Raw genomic sequence first — 26,237 nt, 5'->3', positions numbered from 1 at the left:
TAACCCAAGCTCCAGAACATCTGGCGCCCTCTTCTGGCCATCACAGGGAGCTGCGCATGCCTACAGACATGTTCATTTTAGAAAACCAGATGTCTGCCTGTTAGACTAAGTTATTTGCTGTTGTGTTAGGTGTTGCTTTTTCCATAGCTATGAAAGTAACTGTAAAAAGTTCTGGCTGTGAGTTTTCTTCGGCGGTCTTGAAAATCCTTTCGGGTCAGCACAGGGGCTATTCTCGGGCCCTTTAGAGCCTGCCGGTTTCCTTTTCAGCTTTGAGGCTCTGCTGCCCTCTGGTGTCTCTGTGTGACTCTGTAGGTTCTTCTCTTGGTAAAAATATCCAAAGAATGCAGAGATAACAACACTCTAAGTAAGATGGCAAATACCAGTCCTTTGAGAGCCCCTGCAATGCCAGACCCGTTCTGATTAGAAGTTTTCATTATCCTGAATTTCTTGTTTTTAACTTTTAATTGATTCTTTGTGAATTTCATATCATACTCCCCAATCCCACTCATCTCCCTGGTCCCTCCGTATCCGCCCTCCACCCTTGTAAACCACCCCCCAAAAAAAATAGAAAAGAAAAGAAAATCATGAAAGAAAAAGAATCTTGTCGTGGAAGCTGTAGTGTGGCACACAGCACACCATTCTGTCCACACATCTTTCCTTGCAAATGTTTGTTGCAAGGAATCCTTGGTCTGTTTCAAGGCCTCTGGCTTCTGCTACACTGTCTATACTGGATCTTGACTGGGACTCCTCTCAAATGTCCTGTTGTTGCCCTGTGTCACTGAGATCCTTCCTTGCTCTTCCATCTCTCCATTGCGTACTCTTAGCTTTCCCATCTCTCCATCACACATTTGTCCATCACAGTGGCACCTGTGCAGGTGCTTAATTTTCTTTCTTCTGGCCTCTCCAGGCTGGTGTGGCTGGGGTAGGCACTTGGGTGTCTTTCTTCTGGCCTACGCCTATACTGAATTTCTTATCAGAAGAAACCCTAGAGGCCAAGAAGAGAAAAGAAAAGGTAATGGACTAACACTAGAATGCTTTCTCCTCCTTGTATTCCCCAAGAAAGAAAGGACCAGACTTCCCCTCTCATTTGCTCCAAGCTGGCCTCCTTGGTACTGAGCACCCTCTGGGTCACTGCAAGCTACCTTAGTCTCTTTTGCTCTCATCGGTCTCGCACAGCAGAACCGTGCCAGGTGTAACAGTGGCCTGATGGACGAAACAGACAGAATCACCTGGGAATCCCTCGAAAGGGCAGAATGAAGCACGCTGAACTGCCATCCACAAGCTAGGGAGAGGTGGCCTCTGGCAAAGTGAAATAATTCCTAAGCTCTCCGTGCAGCTATGTGCTGCCTGAGTTCACTCTGGGCACTGCACTTATAGGGCTGGTTTTGGAGTTTTCAAAAATTCCTTGCACTTTTGCCCAGTGTCTTTGCAGAAGGGCCAGAGTTCTACATGGGAGTTTTGTCTTCACACCGTAAATGAGAAAGTCAACGTAATTACCATTCTTTTTGCCCTGTGGGTTTGCTTAGCTTTGGCTCCTTTTGAGTTTTTTCTTTCTTCCCTGTAGTCTGAATGTGACTTCATGAGGCAGGCTTCTCAGCGCTTCTAGTTGGCTTTCTTTTACTGCTGCTGTAGCTTAAATCTGAAATGTTCTCCTGTGCGCTAATAATTTGAACACCTTTTCTCCTCCTCCCTCTGTTCTCCCCCCAATTATCATTTAAAGGATTCTTGTAGTGGTTTAAATAAAAGGAGCCTCCACAGACTCATATATTTGAATTCTTAGTCACAGGGGAGTGACATTACTTGAGAAAGATCTTCTAACCTTCTAGTATGGCCTTGTTGGAGTGCCTGTGGCCCTTGTGGAAAAAAGTGTGTCAATGGGAGCAGACTTTGAGGCTTCAAAGCCCAAGCCAGGCCCAGTGGCTCACTCTCTTTTCCAGCTGCCTGTGGATCCAGATGTAGAACTCTGAAACTGACTGGAAATCTCTGTGATGCATTTCAAGATATAGCAAGGGCTTTGCAAGGAAACCAGCAGCTCAGAAAGTACAAAGTAATAGCAAGAATTGACAGATGTGATTACATGAAACTAAAAATCTTCTCAGAGCAAGGGAAAACATCAGCAGAGAGAAGCAACAGCTGGATGAATGGGAGTGCATCTTCTCAACTGCACATCTGGCAAGGGATTTGTATCTAGACTACATGAAGAAGCTTAAGATCTCAACCACAAGTGGCAGGGGAGACAGCTCAGTTGGTAAAGTGTTTGTACAGCGAGCACAAGGACCTCAAGTAGATGCCCCCAAACCATGTAAAACTCTCCAGGCATGGTGGAATACATTTGCAACACCAGTTCAGGGAAGGGGGCTCACCAGCCAGCCAACCTAGTTCATTAGCAAGCCCAGGCCAGTGAGAGACTCTACATCCAAAATCAAGGTAGACAGCACCCAAGGAATGAAAGCAGAGGTTGACCTATGTTTCCCGGTTATAAGCTCACACATATGTACCTACATACATGTGCAACTCCACATATGTGAACACACATACACATATACACTCTCATATACATATGCGCACTCACACATGCGTGTACACACTCACACAAAATACCACCTCAGATCAATAAACAGACAACTGAACAGAAGACTCCCAAAGGAAAATAAAAATAATTGAATTGTAAATTCTTACGCTTACTTACCAGGCCAAAGTCACATGATATGGCTTTAAGAAATTAAATCAGGCCAGACTGGAGGAGCCACAGCACAACTGAGGCTGTGACAATTTTATTGAGAGCAATCAGATTTTTTTGTACCTTTACCAGAAACAGAATATAATGGCAATTGTCAGGATCAATACAAGTTATAGTTGCCAGGACAGAAAGATGTTCACAAGCTATCCAGAGTAATGTCTAAGACCACACAAGTTGTCCTGCCAAGTTTCCATGCTTCCTTGACCACTGAGGGAACCCACAGAGAGATACAAAGTGGCCTGAATGTGTCACTGCCTGACAGAGGGCATCAGTCTCTCAGGAACTGGAAGGTATTGTGGACTCTAACCTGAAAAACCTATGATACAAGCCTCTCAAGGCAGCTAGGCCAGGACAACTCCATGGTTCCCTGCACTGAATAACATGAAAAATGATCAAAATCCCTAGCAATCAAGGAAATGCTGCTTTAAGACTCCATCTCATGGCAATGGGAAAGGTTATTACTGAGAAAACAAAGGACAGGGGGTGCTGTGAGGCTGTGGACCGCAGAGAACCCTCACACACTGCTGGTGGGAGTGTAAACTGGCGCAGCAACTACACAAATGGGTGTGGAGATTCCTCAAACTAAAAATAGAGCTATCGTATGAGCCAGCTATACCACTCCTGGGAGCTGACAGGCAGAATTCAAGTCAGTAGACATAGGTGTTTGCAGATCCAGCTAGCTTCAGCACGATTCACAACAACTAATACAGTAAACGCCCTCAATGACCATCTGTAGACCAATATGCTCTTTAATTTGGTATCTATAACCAATGAGGTTTTATTCGGATTTAAAGAAAAATGTAATCAGGACATTTTCAGGAAAGCAGATGAACTAGAAACTGTGGTTTAAATAAAATAACCCAGACACTGGAAGACAAGCAATGTGTGTTTTCTCCCTCATACAGACTCACATTTCAGGTGACAAGAAAGGGGCTGTGTGGAGGAGGGATTTCTAAAGGTGGGGTGCAGAAATGAGAGAGTATCGGGAGAGAAATACTCTCTTACACATGGACTTTTCTTTAACACACACACACACACACACACACACACACACACACACACACGAAAGCCAAGGGGGATTATTGCAAGGATGAAGTTAGCCAAAGCAAGGCACAGTGAAAAATGCCACAACAAAGACAATATTATATACCCTGACCAAAAATGTTAACTGAGAAAGTGAATAAAAACATAGCTAAAAGTTAAGAAAATAAAATATTTGAGGAAGCACTAAATCAGTTTTCTCCACATGAAGTGGCCAAAGGATAAGAGTCAGCCTGTTGCGAGACTCCACATTGTGTTAACAAATAGTTCAAATAGTCTGTGTGGAAAGAGACAAAAACTGGAGTGTATTTGAAGCAGCCGACTGCGCTGGGCCAGGAGAGCACTCAATCTGTTCATTCAGGAGACCTGAAGCTTAACCCCTGTGGTAAGCTACAAGTAGTTGATAGGTTTTTTAAGCTGTAGCTAGTACGTCTCGCTGCAGCTCTGTCTGCATACACATGTGCTCTGATCACACTTTGGTTAGGTTCTAGAACCCACTGTATTTCCAGGAAGAGACCTGTTATAACATGTTTGTCTTTCAAGTTTTGTTTTGGTGCCATAACTTCTGCTTGACATTATTGGCTTAAAGGGTTTTGCTTTTTTTTTTTTTTTTACAATGTTAGTAATGATTCAGTGAACATATTTCAAAACCTGAAACTAAATTGCTAACAGACTGGAAATATTATTTCCTCTTTTGTAATCAAACATGAGTAAATCAGCCCAGTAACAAGCTTTTTTTTTTTAATTGGAAAAAAAAGCTAGCCATTTGTATTTATACATTCTACACACACTAATTCAACAAAATCACAAATAAAAAAAATGATTTTTAAAATTATCATTGGGTCTGTGAGATTTCTCAGTGGGTAAAGGTGTCTGTCGACAAGCCTGATGCCTGAGTTCAATCCCTGGAGCCCAGATAGTGGAAGGAGAGAATCCACTCCTGAAAATCACCCTCTGACCTCCACACAGGTATTATGGTATGTGTATACCCACTCACCCACACATAAATACTAAATAAATAACTTTAAAACATTTAAAAACCTATAATTACATGTGATATGAACATGTACAATTTTTTTTTAGTCAGTATTTCTTGAACAGCACAGTACAGAACACCTTTTACACAGTTTCTCCATTGTGTTATATACTTTATCTGGAATTTTATATTTTAAATGAGGAAGCCTGTAACGAGGATGATAACATTCTGTGTAAGGGGCTTGACCAAGCACAGACTCTGCTATCCGCCAGAGGCCTGGAACCAAAACACACAAGTAACAGGGGCAGACTAAGCTTACAAAATAATCTAACCTTTCAGAGGAAAATGAGATCATATTTTAATGAGAACCACAGTTTTAATCATGCAGCAAGCAAAAGACCATATTTAATGCTGATAGTACTCCTGTGAGCTCCAGTTTGCTTCCTAGTGAACCTTCATCTGTTGTGTAAGACAGAGGGTATTTTATTCCAGCTCTCTAGAGCTCCAAGGCTGTCTGCTTTGTTTGTGGCAGAGCTGCGGGAGCAGTAACATAGAACATAGCACAAGAGAACTGGATATGCAGGTTAAAATGGCTGCCTTAACACTTCCTGAGAGATGATAGCTGTAGCTTTGGTAAAGTGTGTAGAGGAAATGTTTTGGTTTAGACATGTAGTCTACACTGTTTTTACAACTATGAGGGGAAAAGTCACCAATTTCATATTTGCCCTCATGGCCAGAAGGACAGAGCCTATCTCCAATGATTAAGGTCTGGCACTTCACCTGCAAATCTAAGATGTTCCTATTTTATTTGGGGGGAGTTTTATGGCTCCTTTTTTAATGATTGGGTTTCAAAACTGGCTTCTTATTGTAGAAACTAGCTATGATCTGAAGTTCTGTCCTCCCTTAACCAAAGTCACAATTCTTTACAAATTCTGGAAGACCTGAGTGTCTGTTATCCATTTGGATTAAACATGTTGCAGTTTCCTATCTGTTACTGTGATTAAAACACCGACAAAAAAGTGTAGAGGAGGAAGGGGTTTCTTTCCATTTCTGTCACAGAGGGAAGTCAGAGCAGCAGGAGCGTGAAGCAGAAATCATGGAGGAACACTGTTTTCTAGCTCACTTGCAGGGCCATGCCTAACTAGTTTTCTTATGCTCCAGGACCAAATGCCTAGGGGATGGTGCCACCCACAGTTGGGCTGGGCCCTTCTACAACAACAAACAACCAAGAAAATCCCCTACAGACATGCCCATAGGCCAATGTGATCTGGGCAATCCTCCCAGTTAGGACTCTCATCTGAGATGAATCTAGACCTTTTCACATTGGCAGTTAATTCTCTGGGTGACAGTCTTCGACAGCGAAGGGCTGAAACTAGCACTTGTTTCCTGGGGACTTACACAAGGGCATCAGGGCTGTGTTTCCCAGGGTCTGCCCCGGCCTGTGTGGACTCAGCACTGAGGCTGAGGCTGGAACAGGTGGAATACAGTCTCCAAGTTGTCTGCATGGTGTTCCACTGTACTCTACATCTCACACCGCCTCTCTACAACATGCCTGGCTCTTGTAGAATTTCCTCATAAACTTGGGGGCTGGTCTCATCTGTCAGTCTTGCAACAAGACCAAGCTAATGGTCAGAAAAGGTAGTTTGGGATGGAGACAAGATATTTGGTTTAAACATGGGCAAATACCAACACTGATTAAAGAGATCAAGTAGTATAGACAGTAATAACTTGGCAATAAGGCAGAAGAAACGTTAGCATCAGTAAGAAATTCAAAACATTGGGAGGAGAGGGGTACTGTAGTGATCATTCCAACTTTCACGTGCATAATTCCAAGCCTAATACTGTTGGCTTGTATATGTGTGTGTTTGTGTCTGTCTGTGTATAAAACAGACACTTAGGTGTATATATTGTAAGGAAAATACATGAACAAATACGTGTAAAAATCATTAGAGTAAAACTCAACACAATTAACCTCCAAATTAATGGGAAAGGAATGAAAAGGGGAAAATAGTACATGAATAAATACCAAAAAGATATAAAAACAAAGCATAAACTGGTGAAAGGAGGAGGATGAATAGTCAGTACTAGGCATTTGCTTCTTTGCATCTTTCTCCTCAAAAGAAAAAACTTCTAGTTTTGTTGACTCCCCTCAATTAATGCATGGAATTTATTTCATTGATTTCTGATAGTATTTATGGTATTTCATATTTTCTAACTTATTTTCCCCTAGGCTAAGTCATGTGCTCAGCCCCAGGAAACCATTCCATCTTTTCTAGTGTAATTGGGAAGAAGCGAACATTTCCCTTGAACTCCTCTACAGAAGTCCCTAGCATTTGTTGGCGATGCAGCACATGAGATGTGTGAACAGACACGTTGGTATATATATTCAGATTGCTGTCCTACGATCAAATAGAACTCTACTGTGACGGGCCACACATTCGTCTTTGCCTTGGCTGTCATTCAGAACACATGAATGACTGACAACAATGGTCTATTTTTCACTCCTGCTGCCTTCCCCTGAGAGTTCCGTAATTCTCACATTCTCAATTTGAGGGTCACAGGACAGAGGTGTCATAAGACAGTTTCCCACAGGGAGCCAGATGCTGCTGCAATCAACGGCATTTCTGTGGGCGCTTCACCCTTCCCACAAAGACTCCATGGAAACAGCTGACAGAGACCCATTTAGATGGCCCCTTCAACATGGCTCCTATTTTTCTTGCTTTAGCCATTAGAACATGAATGAACCTGTAGCAAATAAAACTTAATTTATTCAGATTAGATTCTGTCAGATGGAATCCATTTAAGATTCGCCGGCTATTCCTAAAATGGAGATAAAGAGGGAAGGGAGGCATCAGAATGGAGGAGGACTTCAGGAGTGAAGCAGTCCGTGACTTCCCGACCCGCTGATTCATCTAAATGTCTCAAGTCTTCTTACTGATGCTGTCGAGGATTGTCATCGAGAGCCTGTGGACCATGACGTTAATGTAGGCTGTGCCTATCACAGCTGTTTTCTGTTTTCTCCCTGCATCCACCAAAAGAGACCACAGTCTGGTACAAGTCATCGATCCATCACCATGTGACCAAGCTCCCTTTCTCTACTGGGAAAAGGAGAACGCTGACAAGAGGCTTCAGGGCCGCAACTGGGAGGAAAGTAGTGAATGAGAAGAGGGAAGAGTCCAAAGGCAAAATGTCGGCCTGTTAGTTGGCCTCAGCCTGAGCACTCCTTCCCCCTCAGCTCCATGCCAGCTCCCCCACTCTCACTGTACCTAGCCCTCCCGTTAGCTTATGCAGTTAAGTGTAACATGCCCTTTCACCTCACAGGTAACATCCGATGGTGCCCTCAAATTCTCCTAACAGCGTAGACAGCTGTAACAACCGGCTCTGGTGCTTTGCATGTGACTGTCAACCATCTTAATCCCCAAGATCTGCTTGCTGTCTTTACAAGCATCCACTCACCCGCCCCAAGCGTTGCTGTGCAACCTTGCCTCCCTGATTGGCTGGAGAAAAGGCCTACACATGGGCAGGGCAGAGTGAGGAACGGACCTAAGGTCTGTGCGCTTTGGAGACAGAAAGACAGAGAAGGAAAAAGGAAGGGGCAGAGGGAGAGCCACCGTGGGATCAGTAAAGAATCATGTGGGCTGGCAGAGGTGAGAACGGCATGAAGCGAAGCAGCATGGAGGTGAAGAGCGTGGCCAAATGTTTATGGAGATACTGCATGGGAAATACAGACAGGAATAATTAAAGCAAATGTCATGGGATGTTTGGCTGAGAGATAACAAGGTAATAGTTTGCCCAGTCCCAGGTAAAATAAGGCTTGTTTAAATACAACAGGTATCTGTGTCTTTTATTTGATCTGGTATTGGCTTAATAATAACCACTGTAATAATCATAGGCTTTTAATAATAAAAATTATTAGCTATTTTTATTTATTTTTTACAACAGAAAGCTTTTAAAATTTTTTCTATTTATTCTTCTCTCATATATAACATCCCAACTGCAGTTTCCTCTCCTTCCCCTCCCCCATCCTCTCTCCCCACTTCTATATTTCCTTGGGTCCACCCTCCCCTTCACCTCCCCTCAGAAAAGATCAGGCCTTCCCAGGACATCATCTAAATATGGAGTAAGAAGCTACAATATTCTCACATCGAGGCTGGAGAGGCAACCCAGTAGGAGGAAGGGTTCCAAAGGCAGGCAAAGAGTCAGAGACAGCCCCTGCTCCCCCCATTAGGGACACCAAGATACACAACCATTATCATGTATAAACCTAGGTCAGACCCCACAGGGTCTCTGATCTCCGTGAGCACACTTGAGTCTCAATCAGTCAATTCTGTGGGCCATGACCTTGTGCAAAGCCTCCTCAGTCGCTAGCACACATGTGGCATGTACACACATACAAGTTCCAGCATGGATTTGGAAAGGGCCTCCTGAGGCCCCACCCGCAGCTGAGGAGCTGTGATTAGCAGTTGGGGCAGGAGCGTGAGCACTGGTGGGTCCCCACGGGCTGTGGTTACTCCCTGGCAGGCCCACACGCCAGTGGGAGAACTCACCCACACTGCTACATGTCTGCGACAGTGAGTGGACTCTGGAGCTTAAAAATAAATATAAAATAAGGACATAAAGTTGGGGAAAAGATGTGATGGGCAGGGTGGGAATAACTGGGGAGGAAGAGCGGGGGTGGTTGTGAACAAGATCATTGTATACATATATGAATTTTTCAGAGAACATGACTGCCTAAACACGAGCTGAACAAAGAAAACACCAGCAGAAATGCGAACATGAATAAGAGAAAAAGCATGAGACCTCGGCCATTCACATAGAACGAAAGTAAGGAATGCTGAGGGAATGAGAAGGAGACTTTCCCAGTGAAGGCCGCCCTAACTGGTCATCCAATACCAAACGGCTATCCCCCAAAACACACATATATGTGAGTAGCATTAAATAGGCTGAGAAGGTTTGTATGTACTTATTTATGTATTTAGGAATATATATGTATACACATATATGTGTATAACAACAATTAATGAATTTGCAAGAGAGCAAGGAGAAGTTTATGGGAGGGCTGAAGGAAGTGAATGTGGTGTGATTAAATCATAATCTCAAACAATAAGAGGTAATTTTTTGAAGCTATATGTTAACAACATTATGAAGGAATTAATAAGTGAATAGTATAGTTATTGTTCCTAGACCTAATAAATAAAAGTTTCTAGGAAAAAATATTAACAACAAGGTATTGGGTTGTGCACAATGCTGTTTGCGGTTATGGTGAAAAAGTATTTCTCTCTCTCCGTGTGTGTGTGTGTGCGTGTGTGTGTGTACTCAGGACTTTCTATTATGACTTTCTACCTCGTCACTAGGCAGGTCCATGCCCCCACGAAAACAACTCCCAGAGAACTTGGTAAATAGCGTTAACTAACTTTCCTAGGAGGAGCTGGAAACAGACCTAGAATCATGGTGCGATCAGAAGCCACGGCCCCCTCCCAGCTGCCCGGACGTCACGTTACCAACCAGCGCCGCTGCTGGGCATCTGCCTATTCGTATTCCGCTGCGAACCACATGTGCTCCAAAGCTGCCGGACTTTAACCAGTGTTTTACCCGAACTGCTTCAGCATGGCCACAGACTCTGACAATACCTTTCCCTGGCGTTTCTTTCCTGAGACATCACCAAGGTAATCTTGTTTCTTTTTAAAGTTGACTGAATAAACGTATAAGTACTAGGTAGACTGAGTTGTTTCTTGCTGCAACAAAATCCCCAGCCTAAGCAAACTGCAAATGAAGGCAGTCAACTCTTGCTTGCCCTTCCAGGGCATCGCTCCACCAAGACGGAGATGTCACAGCAGCAGGCGCAGAGAACCACTGCCAGTCGGGGAGGCATGAAGCAGGGTAGAGAGTCTCAGGCCCTCACTCAGGGAGCGGAGTGAACACAAACAGGGACTCAGGAGCACGCATGGGTACACACATCCCCGTGCCCCCAAAGCACACACGCCAGTGTGACCCACTCCTAAGGAGCACATTCGTACACACCCCCCACATCGTCCAAGAGCATTACGTCACTACTGTGAAACCATCTTAGGGTGCAAAGAAAAAAAACAAGGGTGGTGCTAGTGTAAGATTAAACGGTGGCGGGCAGACATCTTCGCACCACCAGGGTCTGAGTGCGCGTGCATGCCCGTGTGTGCGCGTAAGGTTATGGCTCTGGCAGAGTCTTTTATAAATATTCTTATCAGCAATGCATATTGAAATCACTTCCTTTATTCCCTTATTTTTCATTGATTCGCTGTTTCCTCATTTGGGGGCTTGCCAACCGACTCCATTTTGATTCTGACAAGCTTCAGAGTCTTGCAAATCAAAGAACCTCCAGCCAGCAGAAAAGCGTGTGCTGGAAGGCCTGTGTTTCAGAATCCCCAGGGAGATCACAGGAGTCAGGCAAAGCACGGGGAAGCAGCCGAAGGGGGCACAGCTCTGCGCTTTGCAGTCCCCTCGGGCCTCGGCGCTGGTCTGCTGGAAAGGAGATCTGGTGCTGTGCTGGGATCTACCGACAACCGGAGAGCTGAAATGTCTCAAGACATCCCCAAATTCAGAGGATGCCCGCCCCAAGCACTTGAGAAAGGAAGCAGGAAAAGGACAAGTTGCAACAGCCACTGCACTTCCTTCATGCCTCCGTCTGGGGACCAGCAGAAAGCAGCTTGCCTGGGAGAAGAGCCCTGGCAGAGGGAGACGCTTGCCTCAGCCCAGACGCACACAGAGGTAACCTTATTGCTTGCTCTCTCTTTCCACTGCAGGCGTGAACACGGCTTCTCACTTCCCTTCAGTGTTACTGGATGCACACTCCTAGGAGTGCTTTGTGCCTTCTCCTGCCTCTCCCTAGGCTGTAGACAGTTCTTAGGCCTTAAGGTCAGAATTCTAAAAAAATAAAAAACAAAAACCAAAAACCACTCGGGGTGTTCTAGAGGCCTTTTGGATGGTATAGGATACTTCTTGGTTCTGACTCAAATTTGCCCTAGCCAGCAGTGATTATCAATAGACAGCAGAGAGGCCTGGGTCTGCTCCTGGGAGGAGTTCCAAGAAGCTGCCCTGGCCTCCCCACTCCGCCTGGAATGCGGTGTGCTGCCACTTCTGGGTTTAGGCTCTGGGAAGAAAACAAGAGGGTCAGAGGCCTCGGGTTGTGTGTTGACGAAGCCTTTCTGAAGCCTCTTCTGAATGGGGGTCTGGAGGCAGCTTCATCTGGCCTCTGCTTTAGGAAGGACGCCTGAGTTCTCTATCTCCAGGCAGTCCTTCAGCCCAGCCGGAGAACAGTCAGCTGCTGGCGACTCACCCTCCCTCACATCCTGGACCTTTCAAATGGTCGGTTCTGGGTCTGAAACCCTTCCCTGAAATGATGTGTTTTGTTCTAGGGCGCTCAGTCTGTACGTGTGGCTTTGCACTTCCTCAGAAAGGGATAGCTTTCCCCAGCTTTTCTGCAGAAGGATTTATCGGGGGGGGGGGTACCATGGGCTCTGTGAATTCCAGAGGTCACAAGGCAGAAGCACAGGTGGTCATGATGGGCCTCGACTCCGCCGGCAAGACCACCATCCTGTACAAACTGAAAGGAAACCCACTGGTGGAGACCCTACCCACTGTTGGTTTCAATGTAGAGCCTCTTGAGGTTCCTGGACATGTGCCACTGATTCTCTGGGACATTGGGGGACAAACCCAGCTCAGGGCTACCTGGAAGAACTACCTGGAAGGCACGGACATCCTCGTGTATGTGCTAGACAGCACAGATGAAGCCCGCTTGCCTGAGGCAGTGGCTGAGCTCACAGAAGTCTTGGAAGACCCCAACATGGCCAGCATCCCTTTCCTGGTACTGGCCAACAAGCAGGAGGTGCCCAATGCTCTACCGTTGCTTGAAATCAGAAATAGGCTGGGCCTGGAGAGGTTCCAAGACCGTTCCTGGGAGCTCCACGCCTGCAGTGCTCTCACGGGCCAGGGGCTGCAGGAAGCCCTACAGAGCTTGTTGCACTTGCCGCGATCCTGCTGAAATGCAGGATCTGTGACTGCGGGCAGGAGCAGGCAGAAAGGCTTACCCCTGCTGCTATGAACAGCAAGAGCCAACCGATCCTCGGGAAAGTGAAGCTCAAGTTACCACACTAGAAATCATTCTTCTCTTGGACAGAATATTTTCTTCTCAGGACTTATGGCAGTTATGCTGAAAACCAACTGTTCTTCAAGGGAATATAATTATCCTCAAATATACTTCATGTAGCAAGGCCATACCAAGCAACAACGTAACAAAGTTGGTGACATAATAATTGAGAATCAAATGTACAAACTAAAAGAGGTTTTAAAACTGTATCTGAGGGTCACCTGGACCTACTGCTGTCACCAGGAGCGATTCTCCTGCTGGCTTTTGGACAGGAGCCAGTATCACTCTCACAGTATCTGAGCTGGCAGCAGAGAGGGGCTGGTCTGCTCCCACAATGTTACAGAAGTCCACAGGGCCCTGGAGCCTTCTAGAATTTATCCTGCTCTCCAATTCTGTCCAACTCTTCCCTGCCCTACATCCATCTCATGTTGTAAAGATAAATAAATAAGCTAGCACTCCAAGTGGTAGTTTGTCTTTTGTAGCATACATCTTTTCTTAAAGATTAGAAAACCATGCCTGGAAGATGGCTTAGCAGGTAATGCAGATGGCTGCTGAGTCTAAAGACCTGGGTCTGATCCCCAGAGGGAACTGATTCCTGCAAATTGTCCTTTACCTCCACAATGTGCTGTGGTATACATGTTGCGTGTGTGTGTGTGTGTGTGTGTGTGTGTGTGTGTGTGTGTGAGAGAGAGAGAGAGAGAGATACTAGGGCAAGCATGTATCTCTCACCCCAAATGAATAAATATATTTTTAAATGTCTTCAACAGATCAACTTGGGATACAGCTCAGTGCCTGGAATGCACGTGGTTTCGGCTTTTATCTCCAGCATTGGACTGGGGGTGCAGGAACTGTAAAGATCATTGGTACCTGTCTATAATCCCAATGTGTGGGAGTCAGAGATGTGAGGAATACCATGAGTTGAAGTCCAGCAGGAGCTGCAAATAAAAGAACAAAAAGGAGGAGGAGGAGAAAATAGATTAGAAGAGTTGATTTTGATGAAAAACATGTAGAGAGTAAGATTAAATCACATGTGTGTCTCTGTGAGAGTATATCACGTGTGTCTCTGTGAGGGTATCAAATCCCCTGGGACTGGAGTTAACAGACAGTTGTAAGCTACCATGTGGGTGATGGGAATTGAACCCAGGTCTTTTGGAAGAGCAGCCAGTGCTCTAAATGGCTGAGCCTCCTCTTCTATCCAGTCTTAAAACTGATAGTAACTTCAGCCACACATTATTCTCTCTCTCTCTCTCTCTCTGTGTGTGTGTGTGTGTGTGTGTGTGTGAAAAACAAAAATAAACCATTCTCTTTTGTGGAGGCCACACAGCACTGTGGAAAAGACAGTTGAAGCTCTGTGAGTTCCAGGTCAGCCTGGTCTAGAGAGTGAGGCCCTGAGAAAGAAACAGAGGGGGGTGAAAAAGAAATCAAGGAAGAAAGAAGGAAGGAAGAAGGTCAGAAAGATGGCTTGGTGGTTAGAAACACTGGCTGCTCTTCCAGAGGATCCCTGTTCAATTCCCAGCACCTATATGGCAGCTCACAACTTCCTGTAACTCCAGTTCCAGGGAATCTGACACTCTCACACAAACATACATGCAGGCAAAACACCAATGCATTTAAAATAAAAATAAATAATTTTTTTAAAGAAAGAAAGAATGAGAAAGAGAAATGGAAAAAGAAGGATTGATGAAGGAAGAAAGTGAAGAAACAGGACCCGACCAGCAAATAACTGTTCCCTATGGGTTACGGGTTGTAGGTGAGTTGTGATCTGAGGATCCTGGTGACAGCAACAATTCTGTTTCACTACCACAGGGGGACAGGAGGGACAGATTGGGTGTTGCTGCGATGTGTATTATAAAGGCACATTTGTGCGCCATATTGTGAAAAGGAGCCCGGTGTGTGCGTGTTATTAATAGCGTGGCATCTACAAGTTAGAAACGGTTTCTTGTTCTGAGTTAGCCCTCCCAGGCCAAATGCTCCTGAAGGAGTACAAGTTAGATACTGGCAGAAGAGAAGTAGGGTCAACATTTTAGGAAGTGGCAGGGCCCAGGCATTACAAAATGGGGGAAGGGTACAAGGAATGGCAAGAGATACAAAAAGTCTCAGAGATGCTGGCCACCAGACCAGACAGGCAAAACAGACCTCTGGAGTGACTGACTGACGACCTGTCTTTACCCACCTCGCCATCCCCTAACCATAAAGACTGTTGGTAGAGGGATGGTGAAAAGCAGATTTTAGGGTGTTAAACAGCTTCCTTGTCTCTCTGAATAAAGTACTAATTGGCCTTTGTGGTGAGGGATCCACGAAGCTCCACATCTTGCTTGCAAAATGTTTCAGATCATTTTTCTACAGTGTAGGATCTCATGAGTTTTGATCAAACTCTGCAAGACATGAGTGATTCCCAAAAGCTCAGTCCTATTGCAGAACACCGGAGTCCTGAGCTTTTCCACAACAAATAGCTCACATGCAGCCCTCGGGTGAGGAGACAGCCTTGTGTCCCATCCTGCTAACAGTCTACAGCTCCTGGGGTGGCACTGGTAAGACAGGCCCCAGAGCAAGCAATGTCAAAAGCATAAACAAACACATTTGTGGTTTTTTGCAATCTCAGAATTTACCGAGGAAGTTCATAACTGACTGCATCTGTTTCATTGGCTGTAATTTGCCAAGTAGTCCTGATTGCCCTTAATAGCTAATGGCTATTGGCAAACACAGATTCTTCTATGTTTTTTTAAATGTGCATTGATGTCTTGTCTGCATGTGTGTCTGTGTGAGGTTGTCAAATACGCTAGAGCTAGAGTTAACGGACAGTTGTGAGCTACTGGGAATTGAACCCAGGTCTTCCAGAAGAGCAGCCAGCGCTCCTAATGGCTGAGCCTCCTCTTCTATCCAGTCTTAAAGATTGACATTAATTTCAGCCACACATTATATTCTTATGTGCGCACACACACATAACAGCACTGCTACAAAAAGGCTGAAGATGCCTCCAAGAGAAAGCAGAGGCAGAGAGCTGACAAGACAAAAAGAGCCACAGTAGGCTGTTAGGTAAGATATTAAGGCATCCGGGTATGAAGGTTCGAGGTGAGGCACAGGACCTTCAGGCCAGACAACAGTTGGACTGGACTGATGAACTAAGCCCCGAGGAAGCATGTGGAGCTGAAGCGCCAGGCTGGCTGATGTCCTCTGTCTGTCGGTCCTCAGTTTTGTAGCACTCACCCTTCCTTGGTCTGATATGTGCAGCAAGTTCTTGGGTCTGGTTTTTCTGAAAAGGTTTAAATCTCTCCATGTACTCATATGGTTTCAATTTTCATTTTGCCTGTTCGAGACAGAATCTCACTATGCAGCCATCACTGGCATGGAATTCACCGTGTAAATGAGGCTAGCCTTGAACTCTGCCTGCCTCTGCCTCATGAGTGCTGAAATTAAAGGCCACCACAACCAACCCAGATGATTTCAATTCACTTTGAGTTTAGAGCCAGTACTTGTCTCTGCATCTGCAATCAAAGTACAGCCTATAGCTGCTTGTAAATGGAGTCACCCAGGGCAAGGCATGGCTAGAAGCCACACAGTGCGAAGTCCCTTAGAGCAGGTTCTGGGTTCAGTACCTAACACTAACACTGTCTTTTTTTTTTTTTAAATGTGGAGAGAGAAGCCAGGTGATGGTGGTGGACATTTTTAATCTCAGCACTTGAGAGGCAGAGGCAGGTGCATCTCTGAGTTCCAGGCCAGCCTGGGCTGCAGAGTGAATTCTAGGACAGTCAGGGCTACACAGACAAACCCTTTCTTAAAAAAAAAAAGTGTGAAGGAGTGGTGGGAGAGGATTGATTCTCTCTGTTGAATATAAGATACTTCACTCTCCTTATCCTTATTTTTCATACAATATTTATTGGCTTGTCATTTTAAGTTCTTTCTTCGTTCCCTTTTATATTTATACGAATCTTTATAAAAAGCAATGTAGGTGAGCATCCATGTAGCTTTGAGCTGTGGGGGTGTAATTAAGGAAGAAGGGGGACGCCCGGTTTCTATGGAGGAGAGGGAGCCTGACTTAGGTTTCAGCTGCAAACCATCCCTGTCCTCAAGATAGAAGTTTGTTTTCCTTTGAGTAAAGTTCTTTAAGGTCACAGTGGTGGTACCCTCATGTGCCTGAGGAGTCCAGGGTGAACTCTGAATGACAAATGGGTTTCATCAGGCTCTTCTTCTGGGGAACTGACATCATTGCCTTGAGGACACTGTCTTCCTGTCCACCACTGCTAACTCTAGGCCTACTGTGAGCCCAGGCCTAGCTGAATGCTTACTCAAACTTAACAAATTGTCTTGCTCAGTGGGAGTCTTACTCCCATTATGCTAACCCTCCCCGCCACCCCCAGCAACAGCGTCTAGATCTGCAAGCTTTTCCTTTCACTCACAAGGGAAAGAAGGGTGCAAGGCCACAGAGTGTCCTAGAGAACCAAGGAAGGTTTAGAAGGGCTCTGTGTTAGGAAGACCAAGCGTGTTCAGTGGGTGATCAGCAAGTTCTAGGAGTTCTAGGAGTTGCCCTGACCTCAGCCAAGGAAGGCATTCACAGGCACTAAGGCCTGACCCTGGATTCTCTTCCTACAGGGCTCATAAATGCAAAACCAGTGACACTCCCCGCCAGCTAGGTACCCCAGGAAGATTGCTTAGCCCATTTCAGCAGCTATTGGCTCATGGGAAGCTAACAGAAGGTTACTGGGAAGGTTCTTGTGAGAACTGAGAAAATATATTCATCTCATTAACCTGTATTCTTTTAAAGATTTTAAAATGTTTCTATGTACATGTCCATGACTGTGTGTGTATACACGTCATGTGTGTGCAGCTGCCCATGGAGACCTAACGAGGGCTTTCAGACCCTCTGGAGCTGGAGTTATAGGCCACTGTGAGCTGCCAGAAGTGGGTGCTGGGAACCAAACTCAAGTCCTCTGTAAGAACAGCACCAGCTCTTAAGTCATGAGCCATCTCTCCAGCTCACCAATTTATATTCCATGAGCATCTATGTACAAATAATCCCGTTACATACAAAGGACATAAGGATGAAGACACTTAAGCATTTAAAATTCTAGCTCTGAATAATTAACTGCTATTACTCGTGTGATATTACAACGCATTAGAAATGAAAAGTAAAGGATCAGTAAGATGGCTCAGTAGGAAGAATTGCTTAGCACCTCAGGCTGAGCTTCAGAAGCCATGGTAGGAAGGTGAGAACAGCAAGAGTGCCAACACTCAGGCGCACACACTGATGACGATGATGAGTATCATCATCATCTGGTAATCCAACCTTTCCTTGTGAATCACCCCCCTCAACCTTGGAACTCTCTAGAACCCAACTTGTTTTAGAATAAATATGATAAGCTGGAGAGCGGCAGGCATCGTGATCTTATGAGGCACACTGTAAGATTTAGGGGTGAGAGAGAAGTGTTAATGCCATACAACTCAAGGTTACAAACATTTCAGCCCTACATAAGCAGAGGGTATTCTGTTTTCTTTTTTAAACATAGTCTCCATGTAGCTCAGGCTAGCCTCAAACTTGATGTGCTGTCAGTCTTTGTCCTTTTTTTTTAGCATCTTTATCTAGGATGTCTTTAGGGACTTACACATTGTCTCTGAAAGTCATTTTTGCTTTCTCCAGTTGAGTGGAAGTTACTAAGCTTTCAGTCAGCCCTGAAAGGTCTGCCTACTAAGACCCTCTTACTTCCCCTATTTTTTTTTCTTCCTCCCACGGCCCAGACAGAAGAATGGGCATACCACAGAGCGCTCCTATTAGGCAAGATGGGGGTGAAATTCTCCAGGGCAGTCAGATGATGGCTGCTGGAGGGCGTCTGCTGGTTGTTCAGCCACAGCTGGGTCACAAGGCTCTTACACAAGTATGTGGCCTCAACTTGGGCCTGGTTTCATTTAAGCCAGGGATGACTCAGCAGGACACTCCTGTGCAGCTCCACCTCCGGCTCTTTGAAATCAGCCACGTAGATAGTAGCAGAAAAAGGGGCCAGATCTCACTCTGAGGCTGCCATGCCTCTGCGAAGACAAGCACACGGTTATTCATGCCTAACCTAATTTGGGATGGGGGTGGGTTGGGGATGGGTTGTCTTCAAGGAAGTCAAAGAAAGAAAGCTACTGAGGTTTAGCCTAAGTAGTGACATGAATACACACATTTGATTGTGTTCTCTCCCCGAACTTTATTAGTCAGGCAAGAAGGGGAAAGAAAAAGAAAAGAAACAAAATGTCATAAGAGCCAAAAAAGCAGAAGAGGGAAATGATCAGTGAAATCTTGGTGTGTGGAAACAGTTCACAGGACAAAAAAGCCAACACTCAGATGCCCTAAGGCGCGCACACTGCGTCTGTATGTGGGGCTCAGCAGACTTCCCCTGTGGCACACATCGGTGTAAGGGGAGGCAGCATTACCCATCTAATGTGCCCAAACTCGAGAAGTTTCCACCCTGGTTTTGGAGACAGGACACAGAGACATTTAGCAACTTGAGTGAGTCCCACACATCATTTGAACTTCAGAGGCATGTTTCCAGAGACCACACTCTCATACGACACAGAATTTAGATTCCAAAGTTAGGAGCTCTCAGGACTTGCCACAGGAAGAACCAAAGTGTGGTCTGAAAACAGAACTGGTGGAAAGTCTCAATGGAGAGTGGCTGCAGGCCATCCTCTCAACTCATTCTGGCCACAACTGCTCCTCTGTTGCTAAGCAGAATGTTGGTGGTTTCCTCTCTGCCCAGGTGAGCAAAGAGGAAGCACATAGGAAACTGGAGACATAAGAGGAAGTTTGAGAACTGATCAGAGGCTGCTAGGACCTTTCCTACTTAGCCCTCGTGTGTGATGAAAGCACCTGTGCCGCACACCAGGCGTGAGATCCGGACTAGATGAAGGTCGACACTGGCATTTGAAGGTCCCAAGATACTAAGCCCTGAACATATCCATAGAGAGCACACAGTACTGTTCCCTTCTCCCATTTTCATTTTTTTCATACAGAAAAATATATACCTATCAAAATAACATCAAAATTCCCAATAACAATAACATTGAACTCCAACGGATAATATGAGAAGCCCTTTAAAATCCTAGTGACAATGTGAACAGCAAGCCTGAATTATAATCCACATGATAAAATACAGATAAATTCCAAGTCAATACTGACATGGCAATAATTGAGTGGCTAAGCCCATGAAGTTCTACTTCAAGGAAGGCTCTACCTTTCATGAGAATGCCAATTCCTAAGTATAAAAGGAGGGAGAATGGTAACAGAAAATCATCCTGAAATATCCTAGTAATAACTGTTGCAGGTAAGATTCCTCAATGGTGAAAGTTCGTAGATAAACTGGATACCTGTACAATCTCAAAGTTTATTCAACAATACCTACTGTTTGTAGAAATAATTTAGGCCAGGTATTTAGTCTCATCATTTGGGAGGAGAAGGTATGAGGATGAGGAGTTCAAGATATCATCCTTGGCTACATAGCAAGTTTGAGGCTAGCTTAGGCCATGAGGCCTTGTCTAAAAAGCAAGCAAACAAACAACTCCCCAAAACTGTTGCTTTAGGAAATCCACAGACATGACCACTTAGACGCAGTCTGTAACCAATCGGGTATTCAGCATCCAAGTGTAGTGCCAGATGTTTAGTGTAAAAGAGTTTTTAAAAACAACAACAACAACAACAAAAACACATCCTGGCATCGCACTCAACAACTTCAGGGTTTTGCTCAAACAAGCAGTTTAATGGAAGTTAAGAGAAGCAGTTAGGAGGCTGGAGAGATGGCTCAGCAGTTGGGAGCACTGGCTGCTCTTCCAGAGGACCTGGGTTCAATTCCCAGTACCCACTTGGTAGTTTATAACTGTCTGTAACCCCAGTTCCAAGGAATCTGACACCCCAACACAGACATGGATGCAGGAAAAACACCAGTGTACATAAAATAATAATTTTAAAGAGAGAGAAAGAAAGAAGCAGCTAGCTGCAGGGGGCGGGGTTCTGCTGCCCAAGAGGCAGTTCAGCAGAAGCTAAGTTAGCTGTGGCATTTGACCTCCGGGTTTCAAGAATTGAATCCACAGGATTCTCCATTGAGGAGATGAAACTCTAATTAAAACCTAAATTGGCCTCAGCAAGAATACAAGAACACAAAATCTGCACTGTCTTGTCCTGTCACAATGTTATAGTGAGAAAAATGCAGAAACTACTTCAACCATGTGGTTAAGGTCAGAACCACCAGCATCAATAAAAGAAACAGTTTTTACCTCAAAGGAATGAAAGACATGGTTTATTCTGGTGCCAAATATGAGTGACCATGGTCCAAAAACATAAATTTCGGTCTCCCAAAATGCCATGCTCTAGTGAGGTAGCAACTTCATGAACTTCATGATAACAGAACAAAGCCATAAACCAAGACAGTTTTCAAATACATTGATGGATACATCAAATTAGGTGGGTGATAGCAAGCTGGGAAAACTGTTATAGATTTTGGATACACCCTTAGCCCTTCAGCTGGTGGGAAACTAAGTTTTCCTAATACATTTTAAAGGTTTTTATCTGTCAAGATAGTAGGTTTGGATTTATCTGCTAAATCTAAAACAGAACAGAGTAAGGAATGGCTATTTAGTCAGTTAGAGATGGCCCAAAAGAAACTATGGTTAGGTTCTAGACCCATAATATTCAACCTCTCCATCGTGCTGAGGTTCTAATTAGCCAGCTGGCCTCTGTAAACACAGCACCTATCCAGGAATTTTGATTCACTCCAGTAACAAGTCTCATAGGCTTCATACTTCCCTCGTTTGATGTACAGAGAAAGTCACAATGCCTTGGCTGTGTCCTTGCCCCAAATCCAATTTACTCTAACCATGAGGAAAACCTCAGAAAAAAATCCACATGTCATTTTACAGAATGTCAAAGACATGAGAAAGAAAGAAACAAAGACTGAGAACCTTGACCAGATTAGAGGACTCAACAGCTGCACACAATGTAGACTCCTGGAAAAGCAGAGTGACATTTTTGGAGACACTAGTTTGTAGCGTAGGAAAGCACTGGTTTGTAGTGTAGGAAAGCACATGGGAATTAATTTCCTGCTTTGGACAATACACTGTGGCTGTGTGAGATGTCAGCACAAAGGGAGCTGAGTAAAGCCATTGGGCATAACTCTGCACAACCTGATTCTTTCTCTATGAGTCTAATGTCATTTCAAAATAAGAGCACACACACAGCCTAAGGAGAATGATTTTCAGACTACAATTTTATACCCAATCAAAATACGAATCCACTGTGAAGACAGACAGTGACAATTTTCAGATGTGAAAGGTCACTGATGAACCAGCCTGCTTCAATCTTAGCCTTAAACACCATATTATGGTAAAGATAAACTAGGTTTATTCTTGCTTATGATTAAACCTCTGCTTCTCAAGGATTGGGCTATGCTCTACCTTAACCACAAATGGTTCTGTAGTGCCTGTTCCAGGAAATGACAACCATGTCTTTGTTTCAAAAAGTTATAACCATCTTGAAACTGTACCTTTGTTTTAAAGGTTGTTATGACTACATGACCATCTTGCAATCATGTCTTTGTTTCAGGATGTCATTATGACTAACCTGCTTATGTTCTGCTCCTGTAACCCTGCCTATTTCCAAATCTCCCCCATTTGGAACCCCCCTACCCCTTGTCTTCCTCCCTTCCAATGCTGATCTCTTGAACCCCTCCTTAGGAGGAGGCAGCCCAAATTTTAAAACAACAACAACAAAAAAACCTTGTTTTAATTATTTTAGCATGACAATTTGGGTTGTGGCCCTTCTCCTCCCATCTTTGGGGTTAAGAGTCACATGCTCCCATACTTCCTCAGACAAATAAACTAAGGTGAAGAAAGCAATCCAGCTAACACCAAAGTCAATACTAGAGAAAGTCAATGGATTTTCAGAACAATGCTGTGCAGTGATCCAAGGCAATTAGTGTGGATGGAACAGGAGAACTATTGTTTCCTAAATGGCTTCTAATCTATCAAACCCTTACTTATTGAATTATATCAGTACATTTTTCAGTTTGATTTATTTTTAATTTATTTAACTTAATGTAGGTGTGTTTGCTCCCATGTATGGTTGTCTAGCACATGGCTTGTGCCTGCAGAGGCTGGAAGAGGCATCAGGTCCCCTGGAACTGGAGTTGCATATGGTTGATGAGCTGCCACATGGGTGCTGGGAGCCAAACCTGGATCCTGACCAAGATGAGTAGCCAGTTCTCTTCACCATGGAGCCATCGCCCCGGCCACTTTGATTTTTGAGACAGAGTTTCATTCTACAGCACATTCTGTCTCAGTACCCCAAGAGCTGGGACTGTGACTATGAGGCATCAACTAACTCAGGTGACTTTTTTCCAATCCTGGGAATGAACCAAGGGCCTGATACATGTCCCAAGGTTTCAGTTTTGATAGAGTTTGGAGTGAATTATTGATACATAGGTAGAAAACTAAGCAGGAAAAAAAGAGAGGAAATTGTAACCTGTTTTGGAGAAGGTATTGCACTAAAAAGGAGATATAACCCTAAAGCCCTAAGTAGTCGGTTGTTAACATCTGCATAGTCATAAGAAGGTAAACACTAAGTTCTCATTTAACCAAAAACCTATTTTGGGAGGAGGGAAGGGGAGGAGCAAAGTATGTGTAACAGGAGGATGAGGCTTTTCCAGGTAAGAAGTGAGAAGTCACTGCGGTGGCGGGGGTGGGGTGCGTGGAGGAATGGGATGAGGAGTGGGAGTGTTATCCTCAGCTGCAGGGTAAGCAGGGTCTCAGGGTGTCACTCTGGAGTGACAGGATGATGGCTATAAATGTGACCATCTAAGGGGTTCTAATTCCCTTGCAGCCATAGCAAACCGGTAGGGACCAAATGACAGCCAGTGTGAAGAGGGTACAGGCTGAGCAGATGGCCCAGATGGGGCTGGCTCAGGAAGAGATGGGCTCGAGTTCCATATCGGCAGGAGTCAGTCCAACTCCATGCCATTTGGGGTAGAGTGCAGCCACGAGTCAAAGCAGCTGACACCATGATGAGCTAGCAGTGGCCTGGTTTCGTGAAATCTGTGAAGCAGTGCCGACAGATGTGAGTGACTTGGGGCTCCAGGCTTCTGCAAGCTTAGGAGATGCTGGGTGTACTGAGAGAAAGCAGATTTCTCCACCGCAGGACGTATCAGAGCCTTTGGTGTGAGGATGGTCACAGCCACTGCAAGACATGGCTGTAAGTCAGGGGAAATGCTGCTGTGTGGGGCATGACTATGACACTCCATAGGGAACAGGACACTGGCCCAGAGAACGGACAATGCTTTCTAGATGAGGGATGAGGCACTTTAGCAGGATAGGAATCTGGGCTTTTGTTCTGTTTTGCTCCGGTACCAAGCAAGTGCTCTGCCAGCCACTGAGCTGCATCCCCAGATCTGGCTCTTGTATTTTGATGCCCTCACCACAAATCACCAGTGCTTTCTACAGCTAGTGGAGTCTAATTCAGGCGTCAATGTCAACAGACAAATGAGATGAGGTCTGAGACAAGACGAGGGAAATACTACAGAACTACAAACAGAGGCACTTGTGTAAATCTTCGGCCATACGGAAGGGAGGTGGGATCCAGGGACTTCACAGAGCTTTGGTGCTCATGGGCCCACACAAAAGCAAGATCAAACCCACAAGAGGGCTTCATCAGCCTGGAAATGATGGGGACAGCTGTTAGAAAGGGCTATGAAATGCAGGGGTGACTGCCTGTCTCCCACTCACTTTCTTCAAGAGTTCCCTTCAGTTCCCAGGTTCTATGGGACTCTAATGGGGTTTTCTGGGACTGACTCCATCCAGCTGAGGAGGTCCGGCTTGCCTGAAGCAAACACAGACTCCTCGAAGACACTGACCAAGGAGGCGGGCAAGACAGCTCAGTGGGTAAGATCCCAGTCCCAGAAGCCTGAGTGTGGACCCCAGCACACACGCAGAAGAGCAGCCGTGTTTAACAGAAGCAGAATGTGCTCCTAGCAATGGCGCATCTCTGCAGACACACAGGTCTCCTGTTCTCGTCCTCTGCTTCCTAATGTGGCCCCCTCTGAAGGGGCAACTTCCACCCTAACCCTGGGAAACCAGCATGCTTTCATTCCATACTACCGAAATGCGCTGTCCTTCTGACCTTATCCCTCAGTAAAAATTTTAGCCTTGTCCCTTATATTTTCCCTCAATCTTAGCTTCCTAGCCTGGCACAGGAGCCCAAGATCCATGCCCATCAGCCACTTGGTGTACTTATTGGACAGAAATGTGGAAGCCACCCAGGTATTTTGTGGGCAGCACAAAGTGGGAAAGGGAGTCACTGAGACCCTTCAGGGCCTCCAACGCTTGATCATGAGCCAGCTCTTTCTCCCATTTTCTGAACAGGAAAAGGCAAATTCTTCGAGGCTCTGGCCCGGTGTTTCATGAGCACCACTTACCTAGTGTCATTTTGGCAGCAGGTTGCAGTCAGCTGGGATAAGCTGATTGTCATCTGAAATGTTCTTGAAAGATGTCCCCATTTTCAGCACTGGCCTCATCCACTTCCTCTGGGAAGAGGGAAGGTGTCTGAAAATTTGAGGGCCTTCAGCAGCCCCTCTAGATGGTCACTGAGCACTGGGTTTCAATTCTTGATGTAGACATATGATTTGACAAATATGTCCGGTCCATCTGTGTCGGAGCCTGGGTTCTGGGAAGGCAGCTCTGAGCACCTGAGAGGGCACCAGAAGTTCCTTAGTCTTGCTAGTGTCTGTCTGTACTTCAGGGCCGCACAGCAGAAATGGGAGACATCTGCCTGGGCACAGCTCTGCCTCTTGGTGCCCACAGAAGTGATGATGAAGGTGACTCCACTGGGCCAGAGCACCAGAAAGCCTCCGGGAGATAGGTCCCCCTCTTGGTCCCATCACTGCCAGTTTCTATGAACTATGTGGCCTGTGGCTGTTCTTCAGATACAGTTATGCTGGTGAGCCCAGCTAGGGAAACTCAGAGGAGCCAGGTTCCAGGAGGAAGGCTCCCACAGTTAGGAATTCCTCCTCCAGACCAAGTCCCTTGGTCTTCTCCTGGCTGAAACAGGGAGCCACTGTCCCCTCTCCTCCTTGTGGCTGCTCTGAGATATCCCTGCTCACACAGTGAAGATGGAGTATAGTCACGCCTGCTCCATGGGCATGACTGCATGAGCCAGAACAGGCAAGCCCAGTGTGGTAAGGGGTTTTCAAAGTGCTCATCCTCACAGGAGCACATGCTAAGCACTGTACCAGCCATTTTGGAGGACGCTGAGAGCCAGGGAACACAGCTCTTGCAGGGTCTCCCTGGCAGAGCAGTTCCAACCTGGTCCTGATGAGCACACAGCTAGGCTCCAGCTCTGGAAA

General features: G+C 45.4%; 1 protein-coding gene across 1 annotated transcript; it reads left to right on the top strand.

Annotated features, from left to right (window-relative positions):
• Positions 1–8,759: 8,759 nt before the first annotated feature.
• Positions 8,760–13,579, top strand: Arl11 (ADP ribosylation factor like GTPase 11). Its single transcript, XM_055617437.1, has 2 exons — positions 8,760–11,501; positions 12,149–13,579. The coding sequence occupies exon 2, from the start codon at positions 12,244–12,246 to the stop codon at positions 12,772–12,774; it is 531 nt and encodes a 176-aa protein (XP_055473412.1). The 5' UTR covers positions 8,760–11,501; positions 12,149–12,243; the 3' UTR covers positions 12,775–13,579.
• Positions 13,580–26,237: the final 12,658 nt, after the last annotated feature.

The sequence above is a fragment of the Psammomys obesus genome, unplaced genomic scaffold (assembly GCF_907164565.1).
Source record: "Psammomys obesus unplaced genomic scaffold, mPsaObe1.curated_primary_1811, whole genome shotgun sequence".
NCBI lineage: Eukaryota > Metazoa > Chordata > Mammalia > Rodentia > Muridae > Psammomys > Psammomys obesus.
This window is presented reverse-complemented; position numbering and strand designations above follow the sequence as displayed.

Coding starts and splice junctions, on each gene's coding strand:
- Arl11 (XM_055617437.1), top strand. CDS start 12,244: ATGGGCTCTGTGAATTCCAGAGGTCACAAGGCAGAAGCACAGGTGGTC.